Raw genomic sequence first — 25,756 nt, 5'->3', positions numbered from 1 at the left:
TATCTTAGAAACACTCATCTTAATCCAGCCTCACTTTCCTCCATTCGGGAGAAGTGTGCACTGCTGCTTCTATCCTGGCATGCTTCTTTTCTTCCCCCTGAAATCCTCTGCTTTTCTCCTCCTGGAAAGTCATCCACAGGACTTTTTGTTTTCCTTGCTAACATCTCTCAATTGTCAAAGGATGTCCTACCTTGAACTTAAAAGGACAAAAACATAGTAACTCCTCCTAATTACGTAAGAGTTCCTAGTATATTCAGAGAATAGTAACTCCACAATTCAGATTTGGCAGCTCTTAGAAAAAATTTAATAGAGCAACTAAGACCCTAGAGATGAGAAAATACCTTTTTCATGGAGACCCCCATCTTCCTAAAGAAAAACTATGAATTGAATTTGCTGTTCTACCTTCTAGGTCTCCAGTGATCTTTATATTTGTTTTTAAGAGAAGAATAGAAATACTTCAGCCAACCAGCAGGGTGAGCTAGTGCTAGAATCAGATTGATTATTGTCAATTTTCTGAAAATTCAAAGATGTAAATGGTTTGTAATATTAAAAGCAACGATTTCCCTCTAATAAACCCAAATTAAAAGACAGTACTTCTAGAACTGCTTTAGTCATTGCTACATCTCATAACTTTGTAAATATTTACAAATTCCATCTACAAAATAGTCTGTATAGGGATTAATGATAATAGATGTAAAAAGTTAGCTCATCCGAATACCTATCCAAAATATCATAGTAGCTATCCCTTATTCTCATGTTTTATTGTATAAGGCTATCAATTAAAAAGTTAAAAGCACTTTTTTAAAAGGACTGCTAAAAATTAGGAATGGATAATTCATCATACCTATTTCTGAATTCAGGGCAAACTCCTACCTTAAGACTGTCTGAAAAGCAATCATGAGAAAAGTATTCCTACAAGAATAAGATCCACTCTTTTCCTTTGGAATCACACCCTGAGAAGAATCGAAATAAGTAACCCTAACTCTAACAGTGTATCTCCGACAAACCTTATCTTTTCTATCAATTTCTCTAAACTGCAGGTATCCCCACCACTTCTAGTGAGTGTCCTTGACTCTCTTTTCTCCTCCTGCTACCCAATGCAGTCTCAATTCAACCACATTTCAAAAACTCTCCCTCTTACAACTTGAATAACAAATTAAAACTGCAAAATGTTTAAGGTTTGCAGGTAACAGACTCACTTTGTAATTAAAAATCATCTGAGAGTAATCCTAATTATCATAAGACTAAAATGTAAGTAAATCCACTCGCACAGTGTTGAAAATTAAGAAATAGTTTATGAACTTTCTTAAAAATTCAATAATTTAAATGCACTTTAAATGACCCATAAAAGCTTTAAAACCTCAATACAATTTAACAAGTTTTTGTTATATTTGATATCCAAAGAAATTAAAGAACTGTGGGGTCCTACCATAAATGATTTTGCTACTTGCTGAATTTCCTAACAGATCTTACAGATCTACTATTCAGTGGTCGTAGTAATCTTAACAAGTTGTTTTTAACAAGGGCCAATCTAAGTGGCATGTCCATTTACCAAAAAAAAAAAAAAAAACTATTACAAAATGAAGGCACCGTGTCATTGTTTTTGGCATCTCATTTCTTATGTAATAACTGGTAGTAATGACAGTTATTTCAAACTTACCAAGAAGTTCATCAAGCTGTTTGTTTCTTTAAATTTTTGGGGGTCAAGACTGCTTTTTGAAAAACTCCAAATTCAAAAACATTGCTCCAAAATTACTTGAAATGTCTGTATTTTGTATCTGGAATTATTTCACTGGAAGTCACTTTAAAAACTACATCGCCATATCATGTTAAATAACAGTTTTTAACTTACTGTCACAGAAGTTCTCATTAAAATAATAGTATCTAACAGATACTTTCAAACATACTCTCGTTTTATTTTTCAACCATTATTAGTTACAGAGAGTCACCTTCTCATCCCAGCAATGTGACCAATGAAAAGAGCAATGGGGTAGAAGTTGAAAAGACAATTTCCCATTATGCACTAACATAATCATATCTGGCCCTAAATATATCATAAAACAGTGGGTATAACTAGCTGTTCCCTGAGATTCCTTCCACTCTAACACTGCATGACTCAGTAATACATTTTGCCAATGTTAATGTATCTTCCATTCATTAATACAATAAGATTGTTCTCTATTAGAAGAATTTAGCTAAAAGGGGGAAAATATATATCTGAAAGAAGCAAGGAAAATGAAAGTTTTAAGTTACATTAAAAAACTCAAATTTTAATTTAAACAGAGATCTAAAGTTAACGATCTAAATGTGTTTATCCCTTCAATCACATTATTTACTCTGTTAGTATGACCTGGCCAAAACAAAACATTAGTTGTTTCCAAGTTCTGTACTTCAAATGTTAATAAAATATACAAACTATGATGTAGCCATAAGTGCAGTATAACGTTATATTAGAGTTCTAAAATTTACACTGCCATGATTTTAACAGCAATATACTTATCACTGCACCAACAGTGGTCAAGCCTTCAGGTTTCACCCATTAAAATGTCTAAATTATAACTTCCTCATAAAAACTAATTTTTTCTCACCAAAGCTACCAAGGCAGGATTACTGCCATCAAGTTCCCTGGATACTTACACACGACACTGTAGGCAAAGAGCAGGTTTCCTTTGAGTAACTTGAGTTGTCTATTTTTTGACATGCTTTCCTTCTTGGACCAAAGAAATGTAACTAAACTACTGCAGAGAAGCAATATACTATTAAGGCAAACCTAATCTATCATCCAGATGCAACAAGACTGGCATTAGTCGGAACTGGCCAGAAGAGATGATGGTGTTTTGGTATTTCTGTTGTAATTATTGACTTGTATACAAAACAGGATCATCATTTAGGCCCTCATTGTGTTTACCCCCTTGTTGAGTACTTCTTAATGACCACACAAAATGTGAAGTCTAAACATAAAAGTTTTATAACAACTAAATTTATGTCAATATTACTCAGACAGTTCAAGAAAAGTTTTCCACTAATGTTGCTAAACCATGGATGGATCCCAACACGAGAGTCGTCTGTGGAAGTCTCGTAACAAGAAACCTTTAGCTCCACCACCTAAGTTTCCAATCACTGAGAAGGGTCTGGGACAACTCATCTTCAGGTTCACGGGAGAAGTGGAGCACACCTGCTTTCCTCTGGCAGAGATTAAGCTCCCAGGGACACAAAGGCCAGGGAATCAGACCTGGAGAAGCAAAAAGCTTTAGCTGAACACCCACCAAGCCCCTGGCAACCCAAACACTTTGGGCCATTTACCTCTTGCCGTTACTTCCCAGGCACCTAGCGGCATAAGATCTTGCAGAACAGGGGGAGGGGACGGCTCTGCGGTCCTGGTCCCCCGTTAGGGGAGGGGTGTGTACAATTAATGCCAGAGCTGGCGCTTCTGGCCAAAACCGAGCAGCTCCGGAGAGGGGTTGGTGACTGCTCTCGGACCGCCCCGTTACTCAGTGCGTTGCAATGGCGACCGCCAGGCTCCCCAAGCCGCCTGATCTCGGCCCCTTCCCCCTACTGCTCACTGGCTGCTCGGCTGCATGTGACTAAACAAAACCCCCAAGTCTAGTGCCCAGCTCAGCCCCTTTGTGTCCGCTACCGGATCCTCCGACGCCGCCGTGGAAAGGTTCCCCCCCACCCCCACTCTCCGCCGAGTCCCGCCCCGCGGCGGCGGCCGCCGCTCACCTCAAGCTCCGCCGCCCCCCGCGGCCGCTGCGGCCGCCGCCTCCCCGAACCCGGGACCCGGGCTCCTTGTGTAGCACCAACTCCGCCTCCTCGGCCGCCGCCGCCATCTTAGCCTGTGCGGCAAAACGCGTCCTTTTGGATGGTTGGGACCCAGCCTAGGGCGTAGCTCCCCGGGCCCGAGCGCCGAAGGTCGGGTCCCCCAAGTTCTTCCGCCACCCTCAGTCCCGCCGCCGCCACAGCCCAGAGGTCCGAAACCCACTCGAGTCCCGGAGAATCCGACCAAATAACCCCTGAAACTCACAGTTTGGTGCCGTGTGCGTCAAACCGGGGCGACGTTGGGAGCGCGCGGCGTCCCCGCGTCACACGCCGCTCTGTACGCTACTCGGCTCCAACGGCCCCCCTCCGCTCCCCGCTTTTCGCCTCCGGCCCCGGTTCCCACGGCGCAGGCGCGCTGCTTTCCCGCCTCTACCGGGCTGCGGGCCGCGGGGGCGGCCAGCGAGGAGCTCTTGGGCGGCTTTGCTCTGATGGAGCGCCTGGGCCAATTAGGCAAACGGGGGCAGCAGAAACAGTGCACCACTGTTCTCGGGTGCCAGAAACCAAACAAGGTCACCTCCCCCAGCGCTGACCTAATCACTCTCAAGGAGGTTCCCGCCCCAAAGTAGGCACGCTCCAAATATGGTGGTGCCCAAACTCTGCAAGACCCAAGCACTTAGGCAAGCCTAGGCCCTTTAAGGTGGAACAGGCCCATATTTGATTTCCATAATCACTAGCGTGCCAGAATTCCTTTTCTTTTCCTACTGTTGATGAAAACAGCTAAGGAACTCAAGATTGCCAGTCACAACTGTAATGGCAGAGGAAGGTTTGGATCTTAAGGGAACCAATTGTTGGGAGATGCTTGATGGCCAGGCAAAGCATCAAATGTGGCAACTCGATTAGCAGACCAGCCTACCCTAAAAGGTGCCCAGGGTTTGGCCCAATTTGATTCTTTCAGATTTCAAGTGCAGGGAGGATATTTTCTCCCTGCGTTACTCAATATGCCAGGAGTCTCCAAATTAAGGTTGTATAAGAAGCACTTGAGATACCGGTTAACACTTCAAGGAATCGGTAGGTCCCAAGAGAGTTCTGGAAAGCTTCCTTTTTAACAAGCATCCACCCCAAGATTCTGAGGGCAGAGTTTCACACACTACACTTTGAGAAAACACTGACTTGGAGCTGTTCTCTTTGCTTTTAAACTGAGCAAACGAGAAGTTGCTAATACGTCTGACAACCAAAAGTTCCCAAGGAATCTGCAAGTCCTGTCTTAATAAACTCTTCAGCTTTTCTGAATCTCTGTTTTCAATTTAAAAGGAAAAAAAAAGTTTCATTATTTTAGCAACTATCATAAACTGTGCTCCTCCAAACCCTCAAGATGTTATTGATATTCAGAGAAATACAGTGCACTTACTTGACAAGAATGAGGAACATTCTCTTTCCTGTACTATAGTGACTATCAACAGCAGCACAAACAGATCCCCCAAAACAGGTATTTACACTTGCTGCATTAGTTAATAATAATAGCTAACACTTTTTTAAAAAAATAGCTAACACTTTTGAGCGCTTACTAGGTACCAAATATTGTTCTAACTCAATGAATTTCATTACAACCTAATAAGGCAAAGGGAGGTTAGGTAATTTTCTCAAAGTCACACAGCTCTTTAGACTCTTTAAAATGTGAATTTCCCTTCCTTATTTACACAAATGGGTAAATAATAAAATATAAACGTGTATATTTTTTCAGCCAGTTGAGGGGGATCCCTTTGGGTCATCCCATCTGCAGAATCATTAAAATTGGACCATCTCCATTTACTACTGGACTTACAATTAATAAAAATACTTTGTACTATGAAAATTCTCCCAACATTGGATCACTACAAAAGCAGTTACCAAAACAACAAAAAATAAACAAAAAAACCCAACCTCTGTTGTGAGTGTACACTACTGACTGGCTGATGGGCAGACAGATCCTACTCTAAGCAAATAGAACCACTTAGAACTCGACCATGATCCGGAACTTGTCTTACTAATGAAGCTGTTTGTTTATACTAGAATCCAGCAACTAAAATGTGGTACTATACATATAGGAGTACAAGTAATAGTAGTAATTATATAGTAAAAGTAGAAATAGTTGATGAAACTATAAACAAAATAGATGTCAAAAAACTTGGTAAGGGTAGAAAGCTTGAAAAAGGTAATACAAAAAGAAAAAAAAATGTAGGCAACTAGAAAAATCCGAGGACCAGTTATGTGATACAATGCCAAAATATTTAAAGACATTAAGAGGAAATGGCAGTTGAGAATAAATATCAAGATGTAGAAAACAGTTTGACCCTGGGAGAAAATTCACAAAGCACATCTACTCACCGTAATAAAATAATGCTCTGATAAATGCACCTGATTAAGAATCTTTTAAAAGAAAGAGAGAGAGAAGAAAGTTATTCCAGTGAATGGAATTACCCAATAAAAGATTCAAAGTAAACTGTGGTCTCAAATGACCTAATCAAAAAGATAACGCAGTTTGATGTTGGATAAAGCAGGTGATTCTCCACATTCTAATACTTCTGAATTCCAAGCAAAAAGAAAAAATGAAACCTCATTAATCTACTATCTTAGTAATAAAGTCAAGTTTTGGATTTATCTTATGTCCTCACTAGTTCTAGACCCACCTCTGAGTATGAAGACTGTAAGGCAGTCTCATTTGTGGAACTGCAAATATTATAATGTTTGTCAATTGGGGTGGAGGTAGGAGGATGTTTGGCATGGAGAAAAATGAAGTAAATAGAAATCAAGTCTTATATTTATTTTTGTCTCACATTTACTCCAGCACAGAGCCTTATGCATAGCAGGTATGCAGTAAACAATTTTGTTCAATTCAACCAATATTCACTGATTACTTACTCTATGGAAAGTACTGTACTAGGATTGGAGCAAGAAGAAGAATAAGACAGTTTGTTGTACATATTTAATAAATCGTAGTTGGATGCAAGAGGAGCTTCTACAGTCCAATAAAAGAACTAGACAAAAAATACAAGCCACTCTCAATTTACCACAGAATGAGGAAAATGAGGAAATATGTAATAAAGATTTCAAAATCATAGTTAAAACCTCATAAGGGGTGTCTGGGTGGCTCAGTCAGTTAAGTGTCTGGCTCTTGATCTCAAGGTCCTGAGTTCAAGCCCTGCTTTGAGCTCTATGCTGGATGTGGAGCCTACTTCAAAAAAAAGAAAAAGAAAGCTTTTTAAAACAAAACCTTGTAAAACATGGTACAAAATAGGTTAAGTACATATATATTTTTTAATATTTAGTAAGAATTATGTTTAATATTTAGGAACACATTTACTACTTAACTCATCAGCATATCAGAAGTAGACCATGAGAGTCCATGAGAGTATATGTTTGTTCACAGAACACATGTAGAGAAAGAAAATAGTGGGCTATAGAAACTTAAATAAAAAATATTTAAGGAATAAGTGAAGAAGTCTAAGAAAAAAAGAAATGAAGGGACAGAGGTAAAAAAAGGAGATTCAGGCATGAGAGTAACCCCACAGAAGCCAAAGAAGTATTGGTAACAGCTGACTACCATAACAAATAACCTCAAAGGCTTCACACAGTAAAGTTTCATTCTTATTCAGGTCACACTCCACTGCAGTCAATGGGAAGGAGAGGGGAGGCCCCAAAGCACCGAAGGTCCTTCCACCATTTGACTGTGCCATCCCTAAAATCTTAGAGTCTTCTACGAGAAGACTCTTCTGCAAAGAGACAGAGAGTACACATGGGGAAACCAGTGCAGTGAGTTGAAGTGGCCAAGCCCAGAAGTGGCACAAATCACTTCTCACTTTCCACTAGTCAGCAATTTAGTCACATGGTCCCACTTAACGGCAGGCGGAGCCTAGGAAATGTAGTTAGGCGGTGTGCCCTGGAGGAAAAGGAAATGAGACTGGTGAACACAAAGCAGGGGCTCTGCACATCCTGAGTAAACGTAGCAAAGAGGTTATGAAAGATAAGTGGTGTCCACTGGGTATACAAGATCATTGGTGACCTTGGTAAGAGCAAGGTCAGTGGAGTGACTCAGCCCACTGCAGTGGGTTCAGGAGTGAATGAAAAAGAAAGAAGGGGAAATAGCAACTGAGCCACTGGACTCACAAGGCTGAGAGACTAATCTCAGGCTCTAGGTAAATGCCACTGCTCAAGGATTCTTGGCAACTAACCAGCCAGCCTTCTCTTGGTTAGAAGAAAGCCCTCACCAGGACTTCATCAAATTTCCACACACATTAAATCTGAGAAATGCCTTTATTGTTTATTTTTTCCGCTGTGAAAGATTCCAGATGTTCCGGGATATTTGGTTGAGATCCATCCAAGGAAAAAGGGCATCTGCAATTTCAGCCATCCCATGTGCTTTACAATAGAAAATGAACATAAAAAAGTAAGCCAATATATTCCACTATATGTATTGATTTCCTTTGTAATCAATAATTAAGAGTTATAAGTGTACAAATGTGTTCCATTAACTACATTCTAATAATTGGAAATTAGACTTCGATATCTCTAGTTTAATTGTAAATGAAATTAAATATCTTCAAAATGAAACTTAAAATTTTCTGTATCATATACTTACTTAAATTTTCTAAATATGTTGAAGAAGGAAAAGAACAGTACTTACAACCTTTAAAAAAATAGATTTAGGAAACATTAAGTCTGAAATAAAAATACAGTTCTAAAAATGTGATACAATAATTTCATCTTTATTTTTCTTATCCATTTCTCTTTTTGTTCCAAGACATTAAATTTTTTCTTACAAACTCTGTCAGATTTATTCCTGATTGCCATACTTCACCCTCAACATCAAATGGCTTTGGTCTCCAGGTAGCTGATGAATTTAATCGTTTTCTACCTAGGCCTGAATGGTGCACTGAAAATATAGAGTCATTCTCTTTTTTAATAGTCACTTGGTGCCTACAATATTCCAGGCATTGTACTGGGCCTCTTGGAAGATGTGAAGGTAAATAGGACACTCTCGACTCTCAAATGTCTTATGGTCAAATAGATCAAAAGTCACATGCTCAGAGTGCTGTTTGCATTTAAAGTTGACAAAGAGGTCAGCTCATTGTTCAACTAGTGCCTCATGTGGTAACGATAATGCCAAGAAGTCATTTTCCTCTAGGGTTTGGCTCTTAGCTTTTCAGGTTGAGAATCAATTAGACCAGAATTGATCAAGCTCAGAAGCATGAAATATATAAGAGACAAGTGTATAAATCACATGTTAATATATTAATTTACAGGAAAAGTTTTGACTGCCAACCATAATAGAATACTCAGACAGATTGATCAACACATTCCCTCCCCTGTAGAGAAGGGTGCCAGGAACGCCAAATTACTTGCTCAATGAGCATGGAATGATATGAAAATGATATTAACAGATGGTGTCATGAAACTTTGATAGCAAACTGCACTCTGCCATGAAGATGTACCTGTCAAGGGAACTTAAACTGTTAGTCTGTTCTCACCAGGAAAATTACTCTTATTTTCCTTAAAGATATATAACAATGTATTAAAACAAACAAACAAAAAAGATGGAGGGGTGGGGCGCCTGGGTGGCTCAGTCGGTTAAGCGTCTGCCTTCGGCTCAGGTCATGGTCCCAGAGTCCTGGGATCGAGCCCTGCATCAGGCTCCCTGCTTGGGCAGGAGGCCTGCTTCTGCCTCTCCCGCTCCCCCTGCTTGTGTTCCCTCTCTCACTGTGTCCCTCTCTGGCAAATAAGTAAATAAAATCTTAAAAAAAAAAAAAAAAAAAAGATGGAGGGGTGCCTGGCCGGCTCAATCAGTGGAATATGCCACTCTTGATCTCAGGGTTGTAAATCCAAGCCCCATGTTGGGTGTAGAGATTATTTAAAAATAAAGTCTTCAAAAAGGAAAAAGATGAGGTATTTTGTAATCCAAATTTCATCAGTTCTATAATGCTTTCTTTAAATATTGTAACATTTCTGAATCAAGATGTGTTTTCCAAATCCTAGTTTGTAATTGGCATTTTTTTCATTCTTCAGGGTTCACAAAATAATGACGTAATCTTTCAAACAACAATGCCTTAGAATAACTGACATTTTTAGAGACTCCTCCAATTCTGTTTTAGTAAGTTGACTTTCATAAACTTAGTTGCCCTAATATATCATTACTTATTGCCTAAGTTCAAAAGCTAGGTCAAGCTTTTGTCTTCTCAATGCATATTTGATCAGGCGGTTATATATGAGCTATGTTCCCGAAAGATATAGAATATTGGAGGATAGTTCATACATAAGTGTTTTCTTTGCTACTAAAGTAAACCAGAAATAACCTTCAGGGGTTTTGTTACCCCTGTTTACTGCAGGACCCTTAAAACCCCTGGAAAGTTCCTTAAGGCATTCTCATGTATACTCAAGAACAGGTCCTACCAACTATCCCATTACTTCCCTGATATGACAAGCTATCTGCCGTGGCTACAGCGAGGCTCCCACTGGAAATGACTGCCTCTCACACGGCACCACCGTTTTTACCGGGCACCTCCATGCTCACAGCTGACAGTCTGGACTACACGTGTTACTAAGGCAGCGCCAGGATCCCTGGTCTAAGCTTTCATTTCTATGGACTATTTTTTAAATATTTACTTACTATATGTCAGGCCCTTTACTAGTCACTGCAGAGACTGTAGTGAAAAATCCACAGGCTCACTACGTACAGTTGTGGGGTTTGTGTGCTGCGGAGACCGTCAAGCAGTGAGTGGAGGCTAAAATCCAGCCTGTTCTCCACTCACCAAATCATGCCCCTAGTGCAGGGCTGAATCTTTCTTTAGGAAAGGATGCCATTTTTCTTCCCACAAAAGTGCCTTTCCTTGGGGAGCCATCCTTGTGCCTGTGGGCCTGCATTGCCTGTTTTTAATTCTTCTGCACAGAGCATCACCTTTTTAATTCCTCTGCCCAGAGAGTCTTTGATCCTACTTCACACAAAGGGAATTGGTAGGCTATTCGATCCTAAATACTCAGTCCTGGCTCTCAAGGAGCTTCCAGTCTAATGGAGAGAGATAAACAAAGAAAAACACCATTGTGGTATGTGCAATAAATATAAGACAGGAGTAGGCAGCCAGTAGGGGCTTGAAACACCAAGGAGGAGGGCCTACGCTAGTCTGGGGGGATCAGAGAAGGCTCTGCTGCCTAGAACAATCTTTCTACTCCCTCACCTGGTCGAACTCCTACTCACCCTTCAAGTTTCAGTTGAATATCCCTGTCTCAGAGAGGCTTTGCCCCATCCCCTTACCTTACCCACATAGCACTCTTTGTTTTCCCTTCGTTACACTTGTCTTCCCCGTACAGTAAACCCCACCCTGACAGAACAAACAGGGCCCCCAAATTCAATTTCATTAATTAGAAGGTCATATTATTAAGAGATTAATGAAATGACTGGAGTGAGCCTACATAGTTTGCAGGCTAGAGTTCCAGAGGTCTGGCTGTGTGATTAAAATCCATCCTAGTCTCAGCTAGAGTTTGGACCAATCTGCTGGTACTTGACTTCTCCAGCTTAAATATACTAGGAATGATTCTAGGTCCTATGACCAGCTAGGAATTCCAGAATCACAGTGCTGATTCCAGGAATCTCTCAGTTACTTGGCACCCACTTCACTTGACTAATCCAGGAAGATTGGGTTGGGAGAATATTGGGAATGCAGAATCCCACTTCCTCCACTTCACCTTGCCTCTCTCCACCCCAATTTAAGAAATTTAGCCCACCTCATTTGAAATTGGGAACTGGGCAGAGGATAGGATTAATGGCCAGATGTGTTATACTTGGTTTTGCATTATCAGGGAACATGTTTTTTAACTCATAGTCGTTGCTTAATAAATATTTGCTGAACTGAACTGATGTTATATCTAACATGAGACCTAGGAGACTTTTAAAAGCTAGCTTGGAGAAAAGAGTTGGAGGGAAAATATTCTATGCAGAAGGATTACATGAAAAAACCCTAAGAAGAGCAAGAGTGTGGTATGTTGGGGAATGGCAAGTAATTCACATGGCTAGAATACAGCATATAAGTGGAGAATGGAGAATGCTAAGAATTGAAACTGGAAGGGAAAGCAGAAGTTGGGTCTCAAAGGTCAAGAAATTTGGACTTTACCATAAAGGTAATTGGGAAACCATTGATGAAGGTTTGAAAGGAAATTATATGATCAGATTTGCATTTTAGAAAGGTCTACAGTGTAAAAAATTTATTGAAGGGAGTATAAAACTTGAGGCAGAGAAAGAGTGGGATATTTTCAGGATAGAACCTCGTGCCTACATATAACCACAGCCCATGTTAAAGGAAACTGCCCTGCTGTCAGCCCACATGGATAGTCCTCCGCAACTCTCCTTTGTACTTTGCAAGCCTGCTCCCTCTAACACTTGGCTGCAGTGACTAGACCAGGGATGGGAACCTGATCCAAACAAAACCAATTAGTATGCTGGCAAGTGACCTATGACATAACTGGCATGGAAAGTAGTAATCAAGATAGTGCGGCATTATGATAGACAAATAGATCGATGGATGAGAATAGAGAGTCCAGATATAGATCCACAAATATATGATCAATTAACTTTCAGCAAAGGACAAAAGGCAATTCAGTGGAGAAAGAATAGTCTTTTCAATAAGTGATACTGGAAAAAATGAATACCCAATATGCAAAAAATTGAACTTTGAGCCATATGTAAAGATTAACTCAAAACAAATCATAGAGCTCATATAAAACCTAAACCAAAAAACTTCTAGGAAAAAATCTTTGTGAGCTCTAATTAGGCAAAGATTTCTGAAATATGTCACCAAGAGCACTATTCATAAAAGAAAAAAATGATAAAATGAACTTTATCAAAATTAAGAATTTTTGCTCTTCAAAAACTGTTAAGAGAATGAAAAAACCCACAGATGGGGAGATATTTTTTGCAAATTGCATAATTGATAAAGGACTTATATTCATAATATATAAAGAATTCTCATAACTCAGTAAGTAAATAAATAACCTGATTTTAAAAAATGGACAAAAGAGTTAACAGTTATTTCACCAAAAAAGATATACTGATGCCAAATAAGCACAGGAGAAATGTTCATTAATCATTAGGGAAATGTAAACTAAAACCACAAATGAGATATCACTATACACCTGTGAGATGGCTAAAATTAACAAGACTGACCGTGCCAAGTGTTGTCCAGGATGTATAGCAATTAGAATGCTACTACATTGCTTGTGGAAATGTAAAATGGTACAACAATCTTGGAAAAAAGCTTGGCGGTTTCTTTAAGAAATGAAACATATGGGGTGTCTGGGTGGCTCAGTCAGTTAAGTGAGGGACTCTTGGTTTCAGCTCAGGTCCTGATCTCATGGGCTGTGGGATAGAGCCCCCTGTACCCCGCACTCAGCGGGGAGTCTGCTTAGGGATTCTCTCTTTTTCTCCCTCCCCCCACTTGCGCTCTCTCTCAAATAAGTAAATAAATCTTAAAAAAAAAAATAAATGAAACATACATACCATTTAGTGAATATGATTCATCCCTTTCACCCCTGGGTATTTACCCAAGATAGAAGAAATATACATCCACACAAAGACTTGTACAAGAATGTTCATACCAGCTTTATTTGTAATAGCCCAAAACAGGAAACAACCCAAATGTCCATCAGTGGGTGAATGCATAAAGCCAGCCCCCCAAAAGGATACTTAGGGTATGATTCTCTTTATGGAAAACTCCAGAAAATGTGAACTAATTTACAGTGACAGAAAGTGGATCTGTGCTTGCCTGTCATGGAGGGGGAAAAAAGAGACAAGAGTGGGGATAAGCGATTACAGAGGGACACAAGAATATATTGGGAGGTGATGGATATGTTCATTATCTTGATTGTAATGATGGCTTTAGAGGTGCAGTCAGATATCAAGGTTTACCAAATTGCACATTTTAAATATGTACAGTTTATTGCTTCCATAAAAGAGTTTCAATCAAGAGCTTCAATAAAACTCTAAAAATTTTCTAAGACAGAGATAGTGGAAGGAGTGAGTTCCTTGAAGGAATGGAAGAGAAAATTAAGATTAGACTTGGACAGGGAGAGATAACACCCCCATTTGACACATTTCTACATGAGGTGTCAGGCAGATGAGATTATTTCTCTGGCTAGATGTTGTCCAATTTCTCTGTAAAATTGGCAGCAAATCTTTCTGTACTAAGTGACCTGAAGGAGGCAGGCAGAAGGCTTGAGGATAGTGGAACAAGTCTGAAACAGCTGCTGTGGAGAGTGGGTGAGCCCAGCCCTTAGCATTTGGACAGCACTGGGGTTTCCGTTGATATTAGAGAACAAGAGTCTGTAGCGACCCCACTTCTGTATCATTATGTAATTTTCTCTAGCACAAGTCAGCAGTACAAGTGAAGGATCAGTTCTCTCACTTCTCTGAACACATCTTTCAGAAACTTCTTCAATCTTCTGAGTCCTCAGATTTCTATAGCAGCTGTTCCACCATTTTGCCAGGGATATCGAGACATTTTTCATTCATTCATTCGTTCATCCAGTAAACATATATTGATCCTTTTGACTCAGGTATGAGGTGTCTAATAGCACTGAAGATACAATAATCTAAATACATATGGTCCCTGTTTTCAGGCTTCCGTGCCTAAATGAGCAAGCTGCTCCCCCAGGCTCTACTCTGACCCCTTGCAGACCACAGGGGACCACACACTACCCAAGTATAGGTCACCATGGGACTCATACCAGCTACAGATCACTTGACCATCTATAATCAGGGTGCCTCCATTGCATGTCCCCATTTTCAAACTGGACCCAATCATGTTCCTTCTTTCTAGGGTGAGTATTGTGAGCTGGGATAAGTATGTGGCCAATATTGAATTCCTAAGATCTAAAACTAAAGACCCAAGGGTAAAAGGAAATGTACACGGATATCTAGTACACTGTCAGGAACAGCTTTAGGTATTTTCTTCGCTTGAAATTCAATAAACCTTCACAATGATCTTCCATTAAAGATGAATGCTAACCTGCTATCTCACTCACTTTGGATAACAGATTATTATGAAATCTTTCCATATTAAATAAGGTGGCTCTACTGCATAAAATGAAAGTGATACATTAAATTAGTTCTTTATCTTCTTAAAAGAGAAATATGAGATGCATAATAGTCAAATACATGCAAGTGTGTATTTATCTACTGTGTATTTATACACATTGAACATTGAGTTAGGAATCCCTTTACATTGCTTTGAGGGAAGATAGAGAAGTAAGAGTTTCTTTCTACTTTTGTAAATCTGTTTTGAGTAGAGCAAGAAATCTTATATGGGACTATGATTTGGGGCCAGAATCCAGTGTACAGTGGTTACCTAGCTGACTGTCAATACTCTGTGAGACACCAAGAAGTGACAGCTAAACAGTAATAAAAGAAAAAAAGGTATAAAAAGATATATGCATGTTATTTCCTCTACTGCTGTGATCCAAAAAAATTAAAATTAAAAATATGCACAGATGCATAAGAGATGTTTCTTTTAGTGAAAAGGGGAAAAATGAATCCCTAAGGGTTGGGAATAGAAATTGATGAATTTGGCAGTAGGCTTTGGAAAAGAACAGTGATAGCCAACCTGACTAATAAGAAAAAAATGTTGCAAAGAAGCACTAGGACCAAAAAAGCAACATTTTTTTTTTTTCAATTGTACAGGAAAACAAAATGGTCTTGTAATTGTCGCTCAGGGAAGCTTTCTTGTGACAATGAAATTTTCCAAAGGAACAAAATGGAAAAAGGGGACTCTGCCTACAATATCTCTAAAGAGATCAAGTTAATCTCTCTCTATCCCTACGGGTAATAATGAACTTTTTTTATAGGAAAAGTAATCATGTGCCAGATATTTCCCTAAATCATCAGGTCAATGCACAGATTCTCCATGTAGCTATCCATGATAAGGAATCTTGAGTAGATTCCAGGATGATCACCATTCATAATTAAGTGTAAAAGTCACATCTAGCCGCCTAGTAATATTTTGCCTGCAAATATACTTGGCAGAAGAAATTGCTGAAATGGTAACAGAAAATAAGAGATGATCCATGAGTTTCCTGTGATTTGATCATCTCCCCTCCCCCCGGCCTCTCCCCACACACCCACACCAAATGAAGAAGACTGATGCTGGACTCATAATTTCCCCCAGCTTTTCAGAACCTTAACTATTGAGATAGGGAATTCTTAGAAGTTGATTGTTATAAGTATATTCTCAGTATTTTTGTTTAGATAAATAATCAGAATACTTACATAACTCTAAATCATTCTTTTTTTTTTTTTTAAAGATTTTATTTATTTATTAGACAGACAAGCAGGTGGAATGGCAGGCAGAGGGAGAGGGAGAAGCAGGCTCCCCGCTGAGCAGGGAACTCTACATGGGGCTCGATCCCAGGACCCTGGGATCATTACCTGAGCCGAAGGCAGACACTTAACTGACTGAGCCATCCAGGCGCCCCAACTCTAAATCATTCTTAAGACAGATTACTTTGTGAATTATTTATGGTGACTTGTGAAGAATTTCCCCTTCTCCCAAAGACAACTTGATCTGTCCCTCCTCACTTCTTCATTGGTTTGTGTCTAGAAGGATTGGCCTGCCGAGCTTTTAGGCAACCTTCATGAAAACAGTTTTACTCAGCTGAGCTTTTGATAGGTACTTGGCACCCATGAATTTATGATTTTATTCCCTGAAAGTGCCAGAGCACAGCATGTCTGTGTTGTTGTGATAGTCAGCCAAGTTTGGGGCTGCATCACCATCAGCCTGACTCAGTCAGCTATCACCTATCATGTGCTACTGAATATTGGGAATCACCCTGTTTCTGATACTGGGCATAATTCTATAAACAAGATCAACAAGTTCCCTGCCCTCATGAAGCTTTCATTCTAGTGTGTTGACTATAGCTCAACATTAGGAGCGGAACTGTAAGAAGTCACTCTGGGCACTTCAAGCAAAGAATCCATGAGTAATCCTGTGAATAAAGTGGGATAAGAACTGTTAGGAAAGGGAAAAAATGAAATTAAGGTATTGATCCCAAGACAGACCTCTTGCTTGGGAAGCCAAGGTTTGCTCAGGCGACAGGCTCAAGGGAGGGAATGAAGGAAAAAGCTATTGTGTTGCAGGTATGGTGGGCAACTCAGTTGGGGCTCATTCAGATCCAGAATAAAGCATTCTTGGAGTGAGAACAGGCTGTTGCTTATGTGGTATGATTTGAGATGAATTGGGAAAGCTGCCAGTTCAAAAATGTCTCTTCCACAGATGTCTGGAAAATGTGAATGTTTACTTCTCTTGGGAGAGGTGGTGGTTAAAAGCATGGACTTGTGAATCAGACAGATTTATTTGTGAATTGCAGCTGTGCAACTTACTAACTATGTAACTTTGGAGAACTTTTCTCTCTTAGCCTCAGTTTCTTCATCTATAAGATGGGAATAATCATGCCCCATCATAGAGTTTTTATGAGGCTTAAAAGAGTAATTATAGATCAAGCACTAGCACAGGTGCCCAGGAACAGGAAATATTCAATAAATGATAAATATTCTTAATATTATTTATATCGATTGATTCACTCATTGAATCAACTAACATTTGTCAAACTCCCACTATGTACCAGATATTGTGCTGGTCATGATGTAGCAGGAAAGATAGTCATGGAAGCAACAGACTATAATAAAATGTGAAAGGTGTCCTAAGAGACAGTAGTACATTGAAACTTTTTTTCTCTTTCCCAAAGCAGAGAGGGGAGGGACGACATTTCAGGGAGATGGAACATAAAAGGCTCAGTAAATGAAAAATGTTTTAGATCATTTCTTCCTAGAAACAGATGTAGATGGTAGAAATTGGACCGTCAATATAAGAGGATACTTGCTCCTAAAAATAGTGTGTTCCCTTGGCTTCTGCGGTACTTCATTCTTCTGGTTTTTCTGCAATCTCTCTGTCTCAGTCTCCTTTGTGGCATCTTTCTCCTTTACCATTATATTTTGGAGCTCCTTAAGATTGCCTGAGATGCTTTTCTCACTCTGTATACTCCCCTTAGGCATCTCATTCATTACCAATAATACCCTAGGGATTTCAATTACCATCCAAACAATAACTCCCAAATTTTTATATCCATGTCAGATCTCTCTTATAAGCTCCTCCTATTTCTAATAGACTCATATTTCCAGTTATTTAGTGAATATCTTCACTTGGTTGTCTTAAGAACACCTCAAAATTAGAATACTCAAAACTAATTTACCTCTTTCCCAAAGTCCCTTCCAGTGTTCCCTCTCTCAGTAAGTATACCACTATCTACTCAAGTACTGTCAAAGTTAAAAACTTGGCAGTCATTCCTGACTCCACCCTCTCCTTCAATCATCACATTTAATCAGTCATCAGATCTATTCCTTCTACCATCTTCAATGTGGGTGTCTCAAGTCTATTTCACTATGTTCATTACAACCACCACAGTCTTCCTAGACCTTCAGATTATCTCCCCACATTTAACCTCCTCCATCCCCACCCAATCCAGTCTCCACACAGCAGCCAGAAAATGCAAATATATCTGTCATTACCTTTCTTAAACACTTCAAAATCTTCTCCTTGCCCTTAGGATAAATTCCAAACTCTTTACCAAGCTCCAATCATTCTGCAACTTTCATTTCCCGGGACATACTATCCGAGCTATTGCTTTCCTCATAGGTTTTCTCACATGTTCCCTCTGCCTGGAATGCTTTGCTGTCCTCCTCTTCACCTAACTGGCCTTAGTCATCCTCCATGTCTCACCTAAAGGTCACTTCTTCCCTGAAACTTCACAACCCCTCATTCTAGGTTTACTCCCTCTCACACTGGTGTTTCAATATTACGGACACTCAGCAAGAACTACTATGGGCCAGGTACTGGGTCTGGAGCCCAGGATATACATGAGTGAGGAAAAAGAGATATGATACCTTTCTCACAGAGCTCAGAGCCTTATGGGAGAGACAGAAATTACAATCACACATGTAAACAGAAAACTGTAACTAAGAAAAGGGCTATGAAACAGTAGTACATGATGTTTTGAAAGGACTTGATGAGACAGGAAATCATCCCCAAGGAAGTGATTATTGATCCAGATGTGAAGGTTGAAGAGGAGTTAATGGTGAGCTGGAAGAAGGAAGTGAGGTGCCTTCTGGAGGATGGCATACCATAGGCCTTGAGGCAGGAGGGATTTAGAAGCATTTAAAAACAGAAAGAAGGCCAGTGTAACTGGACAGCAAAGAGCAAGGGGGTACCTATAAAATGACCTGAAGCAGAAGAGGGGGCCAGACTTTGCAAGGTGCTCAGGGTTGGGCAAAATAAGATTTGGGTTCTTATTTATTTTTTATTTTTTAAAAATATTTTATTTATTTATTTGAGAGAGAGAGAGAGAATGAGTGGGGGGAAGGGCAGAGGGAGAGGGAGAGAGAGAGAGAGAGAAACAGACTCTCTGCTGAGTAGGGAGGCCAACATGGGGCTCGATCCCAGGACCCTGGGATCATGACCTGAGCCAAAAGCAGATGCTTAACTGACTGAGCCATCCAGGCACCCCGGATTTGGGGTTTTAACGCTAAGAGTTAAGGGTAAGGGGGAAAGTAGAAGGGATGGGAAGAAAAATTATGATCTGATTTGCACTGTGAAAATATCACCGTCAATAATGTGTGGAGAAAAGATAGGAAATAGGTGAGAATGGATGTTTCCAATAGTTAAAATGGTGAGAAAGCTATTGCAGAGGTCTAGGTAAGAGATGATGTTAGCTTGGGTCAGGGCAGAGGGAAAAGAAATGAAGAGAAGGTAATAGCAGATATTTTGGACATGAAATCAATAAGCTTTGGTATTGTATTAGGAGGGAGATGCTTCCATACTCTTCTGGTTTCCATGAAGAGGGATTTTCCTTAAAATTTCCTAGCTTCTTGCCTCATCTCATACTCCTTCCACATGACTGATGAGTTTGGGAGAGTGTGTTTGCAAGCCTCAGCCCTTCCTGCCTTCTCTTTAGGACTGGCCTGTCTACAGGGAGCATGTACTCTTGGTCTGCAGAGGGTCAAGTTTTTTGATAGATTGTCCTTCTGAGGAGAGGGCTACAGTGGTCTGGTGCTACATGGGACAGGGTAGGTAAATCTTCCTAAAGCTGGGATTCAGAGTTAGGAAACTCATTTTTGCCATGTACCTAAGTAACATTCTTCAACCTGGCCTTCATCAGTAGTAAAGCTGATCTCTGTCTTCATGACTCTTAACCTACTCCTTAATTTATGTGGATCTCAGATGGGGTTTGTGGGAGGGAGGAGACAATGAACAATGATGACTCCTCAATTTCTAGCTTATACAACTGAATAATTTATGATGCCATTTTTTCTTTCTTTCTTTCTTTCTTTCTTTCTTTCTTTCTTTCTTTCTTTCTTTTCTTTCTTTCTTCCTTCCTTCCTTCCTTCCTTCCTTCCTTCCTTCCTTCCTTCCTTCCTTCCTTCCTCCCTTCCCTCCTCCTTTTCTTTTTTTCAGATGGGATAGTCAGAACTCACAAATTCAAATTGTGGGACATGTTGAATTTGAGATAACATGTTGAATGTGGAAATGTCAAGTAGGCAATTATATATACAGGTCTGGGGCTTAAAGATGCAGCCTGGACTGAAGATAGAAATCTGGGAGCTGTCAGCACACAGGTCAGGATCATGGGCATGGATGAGCTCACCCGGGGAGAGATTATACAAAAGGGAAAGAAGTTAGGCCTGAGCATCAATGAACTAAATAGTAAATATCCAGCTTGAGGTAGATGAGTCTGGGAATGTAGGCCAGTTTGTTGATATTGGAGCAGTTCCAGAAGCCAGAGAAGAAGAATTTAGATGACAAGCAATGGGGGGAGGCCTGAACAAGAGGCAAGAAAACACAGAGCCTTATGAAGATGATAATGCATAGAGATAGAAGACCAAAGGTGGCTTATACTTTGGGCATTGAACATAGGGCTCAGATTTAGTCTCAGAGCTTGTAATAATTTAATTATTTATCGTGATTTGTATAATGCCTGGCTTCCCCTCCAGATAAAGATTTTGAACAACTCTCATTTCTTGGTCACTGCTGAAACCTTAGCCACATTCAACAGCACAATTCCTAGAACAAAGTAGGGACTCAATACCTTTTGACTTCCTACCCCTATATTTATTGATAAAAAGACCTGAGAAAGAGAAGCCTGATAGTACTTCTTAGGGTAAGCACTAATTACAGGCATAAAGAGAGAGGGGGTGGTGAGAAGAAATACACGTTTGTTACTCACTGCATTTCATACTGACTAAATGTACATTCTTAACCATTATTATTAGCCAGAACTATTCTCTTTTGTTGTTATAATTATTTGATTGCATGGAACCCCTCATCAAATAATTTGAAAAAATCTTCAGCCTCCCCCAGATAGATCTGGTTCACAAAATCATAATTTCAACTATGTCAAAATATGCACTAACACAAGACCGGAAGGAAATGCAGTAACATGTTCATGATAGTATGAGAGTGATTTCTCCCCTGTAGATCTAAGTTCTAAATATCCTCATTATTCTATTATTGTTTTAAAGGAGTTTTTATATTTTGTGGATACTAATACTTTGTTGATTGTATATTACAAATATTTTCTCACAGTTACTCCTTTAACTGTGTTTGTCCTTTGGTTTTTAACAGATTTATGGAGGCATAATTTACATACCATAAAATTTACCCATGTTAAGTACACAATTGAATGGGTTTTAGTGGATTTATATAACTTTGCAAACATCGCTACATTCAAGTTTTTTTTTTTTTTAAAGATTTTATTTATTTGACAGAAAGAGAGAGCACAAGCAGAAGGAGTGGGAGAGGGAGAAGCAGACTCCCCGCTGAGCAGGGAGCCCAATGCAGAGCTCAATCCCAGGACCCTGGGATCCTGACCTGAGCTGAAGGCAGACAACCGACTGAAACCACCCAGGCGCTCCGTGCATTCAAGTTTTATAACACTTTTCTTCCTCTGGAAAGTTACATTGTGTCCATTTACATCAACTTCTCTCACTCTCAGCCCCAGGAAGCCACTGATCTACATTTTGAAGTTTTTCCCTCTCCAAATTTTCATTTTTAAATTTTTTTTTTTTTTTTAAGATTTTATTTATTTGCGAGAGAGAGAACGAGAGACAGAGAGCATGAGAGGGAGTGAGAGGGAGGAGGGTCAGAGGGAGAAGCAGACTACCTGCCGAGCAGGGAGCCCAATGTGGGACTCGATCCCGGGTCTCCAGGATCATGACCTGAGCCGAAGGCAGTTGCTTAACCAACTGAGCCACCCAGGTGCCCTCAAATTTTCATATAAATGGTATCATACAACATATAGTCTTTTAAAAGTACATGGCTTCTTTCATTTAGCATGGTGTTTGTGAGATTCACCCATGTTGTTAGATATATAAGTAGTTGGTTCCTTTTTATTGCTGAGTTTTTTACTTATCCATCATGTGGATATACCATCGTTTGCTTATGCATTTACAGATTGATGGACATTTGAGTTATCCCCACTTTGTGGCTATTATGAATAATGCTATTATGAATAGAGTTTGGTGGAGACATATGCTTTAATTTCTTTGGGGTAGATACAGTGAAGTGGACTTTCTGGTTTATGTGGTAACCTTTTCTTTTTTAAGGATTTATTTCTTTATTTGAGAGAGAGAGAGAGAGCACAAGCAGGAGGCACAGAGGGAGAGGGAGAGAGAATCCCAGGCAGACTCCATGCTTATCATGGAGCCTGACGCAGGGCTGGATCTTACCACCCTGAGATCAGGACCTGAGCCGAAATCAAGAGTTGGATGTTTAACTGACTGCACCACCCAGGTGCCCCTATGCGGTAACTTTTAAAGAAACTGCTAAATTTTTCCTAAGTGGCTCTAACAATGTGTGAGGGTTTCAGTTTCTTCAAATCCTTGTCATCACTTAGTATTATCAGTCTGAGATTTTAGCCACTCTTTGAGCGTGTAATAAAATCTCACTGTGATTTTCATTTGCACTTACCTAATGACTAGTGATGCTGGCATCTTTTCAGGTGCTTATTGTCATCTGTATATCTTTTTGAATGAAGTGACTAAACAAACCTTTTGTCCGTGTCTTTCATTGGGTTGTTTGTCTTTATTGTTGAATTGTAAGAGTTTTTTAAATATATTCTGGATACAACTCCTTTATGAAATACATGTCTTGCAAACATTTCCTCTCAGTATCTTTTAATTTTTAAAATGGTATTCTTAGAAGAACAAGCATATTTAATTTTGATAAAGTTAAATTTATCAATTTAGAATTTTTATTATTTGTGCTTTTTGTGTCCTATCTAAGAAATCTTTGCTTACTCAAGATTACAAAGATTTTTCTCATGTTTTCTAAAAGTTCCAGAGTTTTAGCTCTTATATTTAGGTGTATTATATATTACAAACCATTCTGTTTTGAATTAAGTTTTGTGTATAAGTGAGGTAAGAGCAAAGGTTTTGTTTTGTTTATATAAAAATGTCCAATTATACTAGCACCAGTATTTGAAAAAAAATGTTCTTTCCCATTGACTTATCTTGACTTACCTTGTCAAAAAAATCAATTACCCTTATATCTATGTCTGGATTTTCTATTTTATTTCCTTGATCAATATGTCTATCCTTATGCCCAAACCATATTGTTTTGGTTATTATAGGTTTAAGGCATGTTCTGAAATAAGGTGTAAAAATCCTCCAACATGTTTTTTTCTTTTTCAAAATTTTGTGGCTATTCTAGGTTCTTTGCATTTTCAACATAAGTTTTATTTTTTATTTTTTTTAAGATTTTACTTATTTATTTTGAGAGAGAGAAAGAGAGAGAAAACGAGCAGTGGGGAGGGGCAGAGGCAGAGGGAGAAGCAGACTTCCCGTTGAGCAGAGACCCCGATGCGGGGACTCCATCCCAGGACCCTGGGATCATGACCTGAGCCAAAGGCAGGCGCTTAGCTGACTGAGCCACCTAGGTGCCCCTCAACATAAGTTTTAGAATCAGTTTCAATTTCTACAAAAACACACACACAAAACAAAACAAACACCTGCTGAGTTTTTGTTAAGTATTGCATTGAATCTATAGATCAGTCTAAGAAGAAGTGCCATCTTAACAATATAACAATATTTAGTGTTCTAATTCTTGAATATAGTATAGCTCTCCATCTATTTAGGTATCTATGTGCATTATTTTTATTATCAGAAAAAAATCAACAACACTTCTCCCCCTTTCCTCAAATAGCTTTTCTTTTGTTGGTACTATATATTCTTAAATGAGAATGGATTTCTCCTATAGCAACTAGTTACCGGTGAAGGTAACTGTCACAGGTGGTGAGGGGCTGCTGTCAGGGAAGTACTCTAAGCTATTCAGAGCATCACTGACACTGGTAATTTACTACAGAAGAAAGAGATGCCACGAAAGTATGGTGAGTAGGCTGCAAAGGTCAATCTGTCAAAATCCTGCTCTGCTCTGCTTCTTTTCCACTTGTTTAAAATACTTATAAGAAAGGGTCACTTAATTTGTCCATCTACATCAATACTAAATATGTGATCTTATAGAAAATAAGGACTCGGGTGCCTGGGTGGCTCAGTTGGTTAAGCGACTGCCTTCAGCTCAGCTCATGATCCCGGAATCCTGGGATCGAGTCCCACATCAGGCTCCCTGCTCAGTGGGGAGTCTGCTTCTCCCTCTGACCCTCTTCCCTCTCATGCTGTTTCTCTCTCTCTCTCTCTCTATCTCAAATAAATAAATAAATAAAACCTTAAAAAAAAAGAAAAGAAGGACTCAAATACTTAATAGATTTTAGTTATTGAATAATCACTAGAAAATTCTGGAAGAGTTGTTCATGATAGCATTTTCAATACGTGAAGAATAATAGGTGAAAACACTGCTGTTTTTTAGAGATCATCGTTTAAGACTTTTCTTGCTGCATTTTATTGATAAAGTAAATTACCTTGGAATGCGTATTCTTGTCTAAACCGGACAATTTGTGTACATTAAGGAATGTCACTCAAATATCAATCCCAATATAAGCAAATTGTAAATATAGTAAACGTACTAGAAGATTTTTAAAAATACTATTATCTGTTCATATATTAAAAATACTAGATGTATAAAGTATCTTTAATAAAAGAAAAGGCAACAACAGCAAATCTTCCTTTATATGGGGTGAGAAAAATTTTTTCTTTACAATTTTTCTATTTGAGGAAGCAAAACACATTTGCACTAAGATAAAACAAACTAAAAAAAAGAGCAAGCAGTAGCCTGCAGAAAACAAAATGTAACACTTGGTAGCTCCAATTACAGAACTGTAGAATAAGAAAGAAATAAATGAGATGTAACAAATATAAACACTTTGTATCTCTTATATTCAATGCTTCATGTTATCAGCTTCAATTACAAAGAAAACATAAGACTAGGCAGTAAAAAAAGGAAAAAGATATAAAGCTAACCCAACTACATTCTTAAATCTGAAAAATTTCCTCAAATATAAAAAAGCATATTTCAGGGTTTCTGGGTGGCTCAGCCATTTGAGTGTCTGACTCTTGGTTTCTACTCTGGTCGAGGTCTCAGGGGGTCGTGGGATCCAGCCCTGTGTGGGGCTCCATGCTCAGCCTGGAGTCTGCTTGAGATTCTCTCCCTCTGCCCCTCCCCCTGCTTGCTCTCTCTCTCTCTCTCTAATAAATAAATAAAATCTTTAAAAAAAGATACATTTCTAAACAATCAACTATGATAATGCTACTTAGAGTAGAACATATTAGGATTCAAATATTCCTGCATATTTAATAATTTACTCAACATTAAAAGGTTTCATTAATGGCCCAGTGGTAACTAACAATTACAGGTCAAAAAGAAATGTTATACATAGAAAGGAGATAGACGATAGGTATAGATAAACATATATAACACTTCTGCTAGACATATTTTTTTGTCTATATTTTGTCTTTCTGAAGGGAACTACAGATCATTTTGTA

At 39.1% G+C, this 25,756-nt stretch overlaps 1 protein-coding gene and 1 long non-coding RNA gene across 5 annotated transcripts in view; both read right to left on the bottom strand.

Moving 5' to 3' along the window:
- The window catches only part of ZNF644 (zinc finger protein 644), a 210,834-nt gene extending 206,532 nt beyond the window's left edge, over positions 1-4,302 (bottom strand). For 2 of the 4 annotated variants that reach the window (XR_013448054.1, XM_078072778.1), the window contains exon 1: positions 3,724-4,018. Coding sequence is in view for 1 of the 4 variants with exons in the window: in XM_078072778.1 (XP_077928904.1) it covers positions 3,724-3,830 (107 nt within the window). In the remaining 3 variants the exon portion in view is untranslated. The other 2 variants (XR_013448055.1, XR_013448056.1) reach the window with 2 other exon arrangements.
- Positions 4,303-8,041: 3,739 nt separating this feature from the next.
- The window catches only part of LOC118524243 (uncharacterized), a 113,183-nt gene continuing 95,468 nt past the window's right edge, over positions 8,042-25,756 (bottom strand). The window contains exon 6 of the long non-coding RNA XR_004911527.2: positions 8,042-8,154. This is a non-coding gene — a long non-coding RNA (uncharacterized LOC118524243). The remainder of the gene's footprint in view (positions 8,155-25,756) is intronic.

This window comes from Halichoerus grypus, chromosome 5 (assembly GCF_964656455.1).
Source record: "Halichoerus grypus chromosome 5, mHalGry1.hap1.1, whole genome shotgun sequence".
In the NCBI taxonomy this organism is placed as follows: domain Eukaryota; kingdom Metazoa; phylum Chordata; class Mammalia; order Carnivora; family Phocidae; genus Halichoerus; species Halichoerus grypus.
The sequence above is the reverse complement of the archived record's forward strand: the minus strand, read 5'-3'. Positions and strand labels throughout refer to the sequence as shown.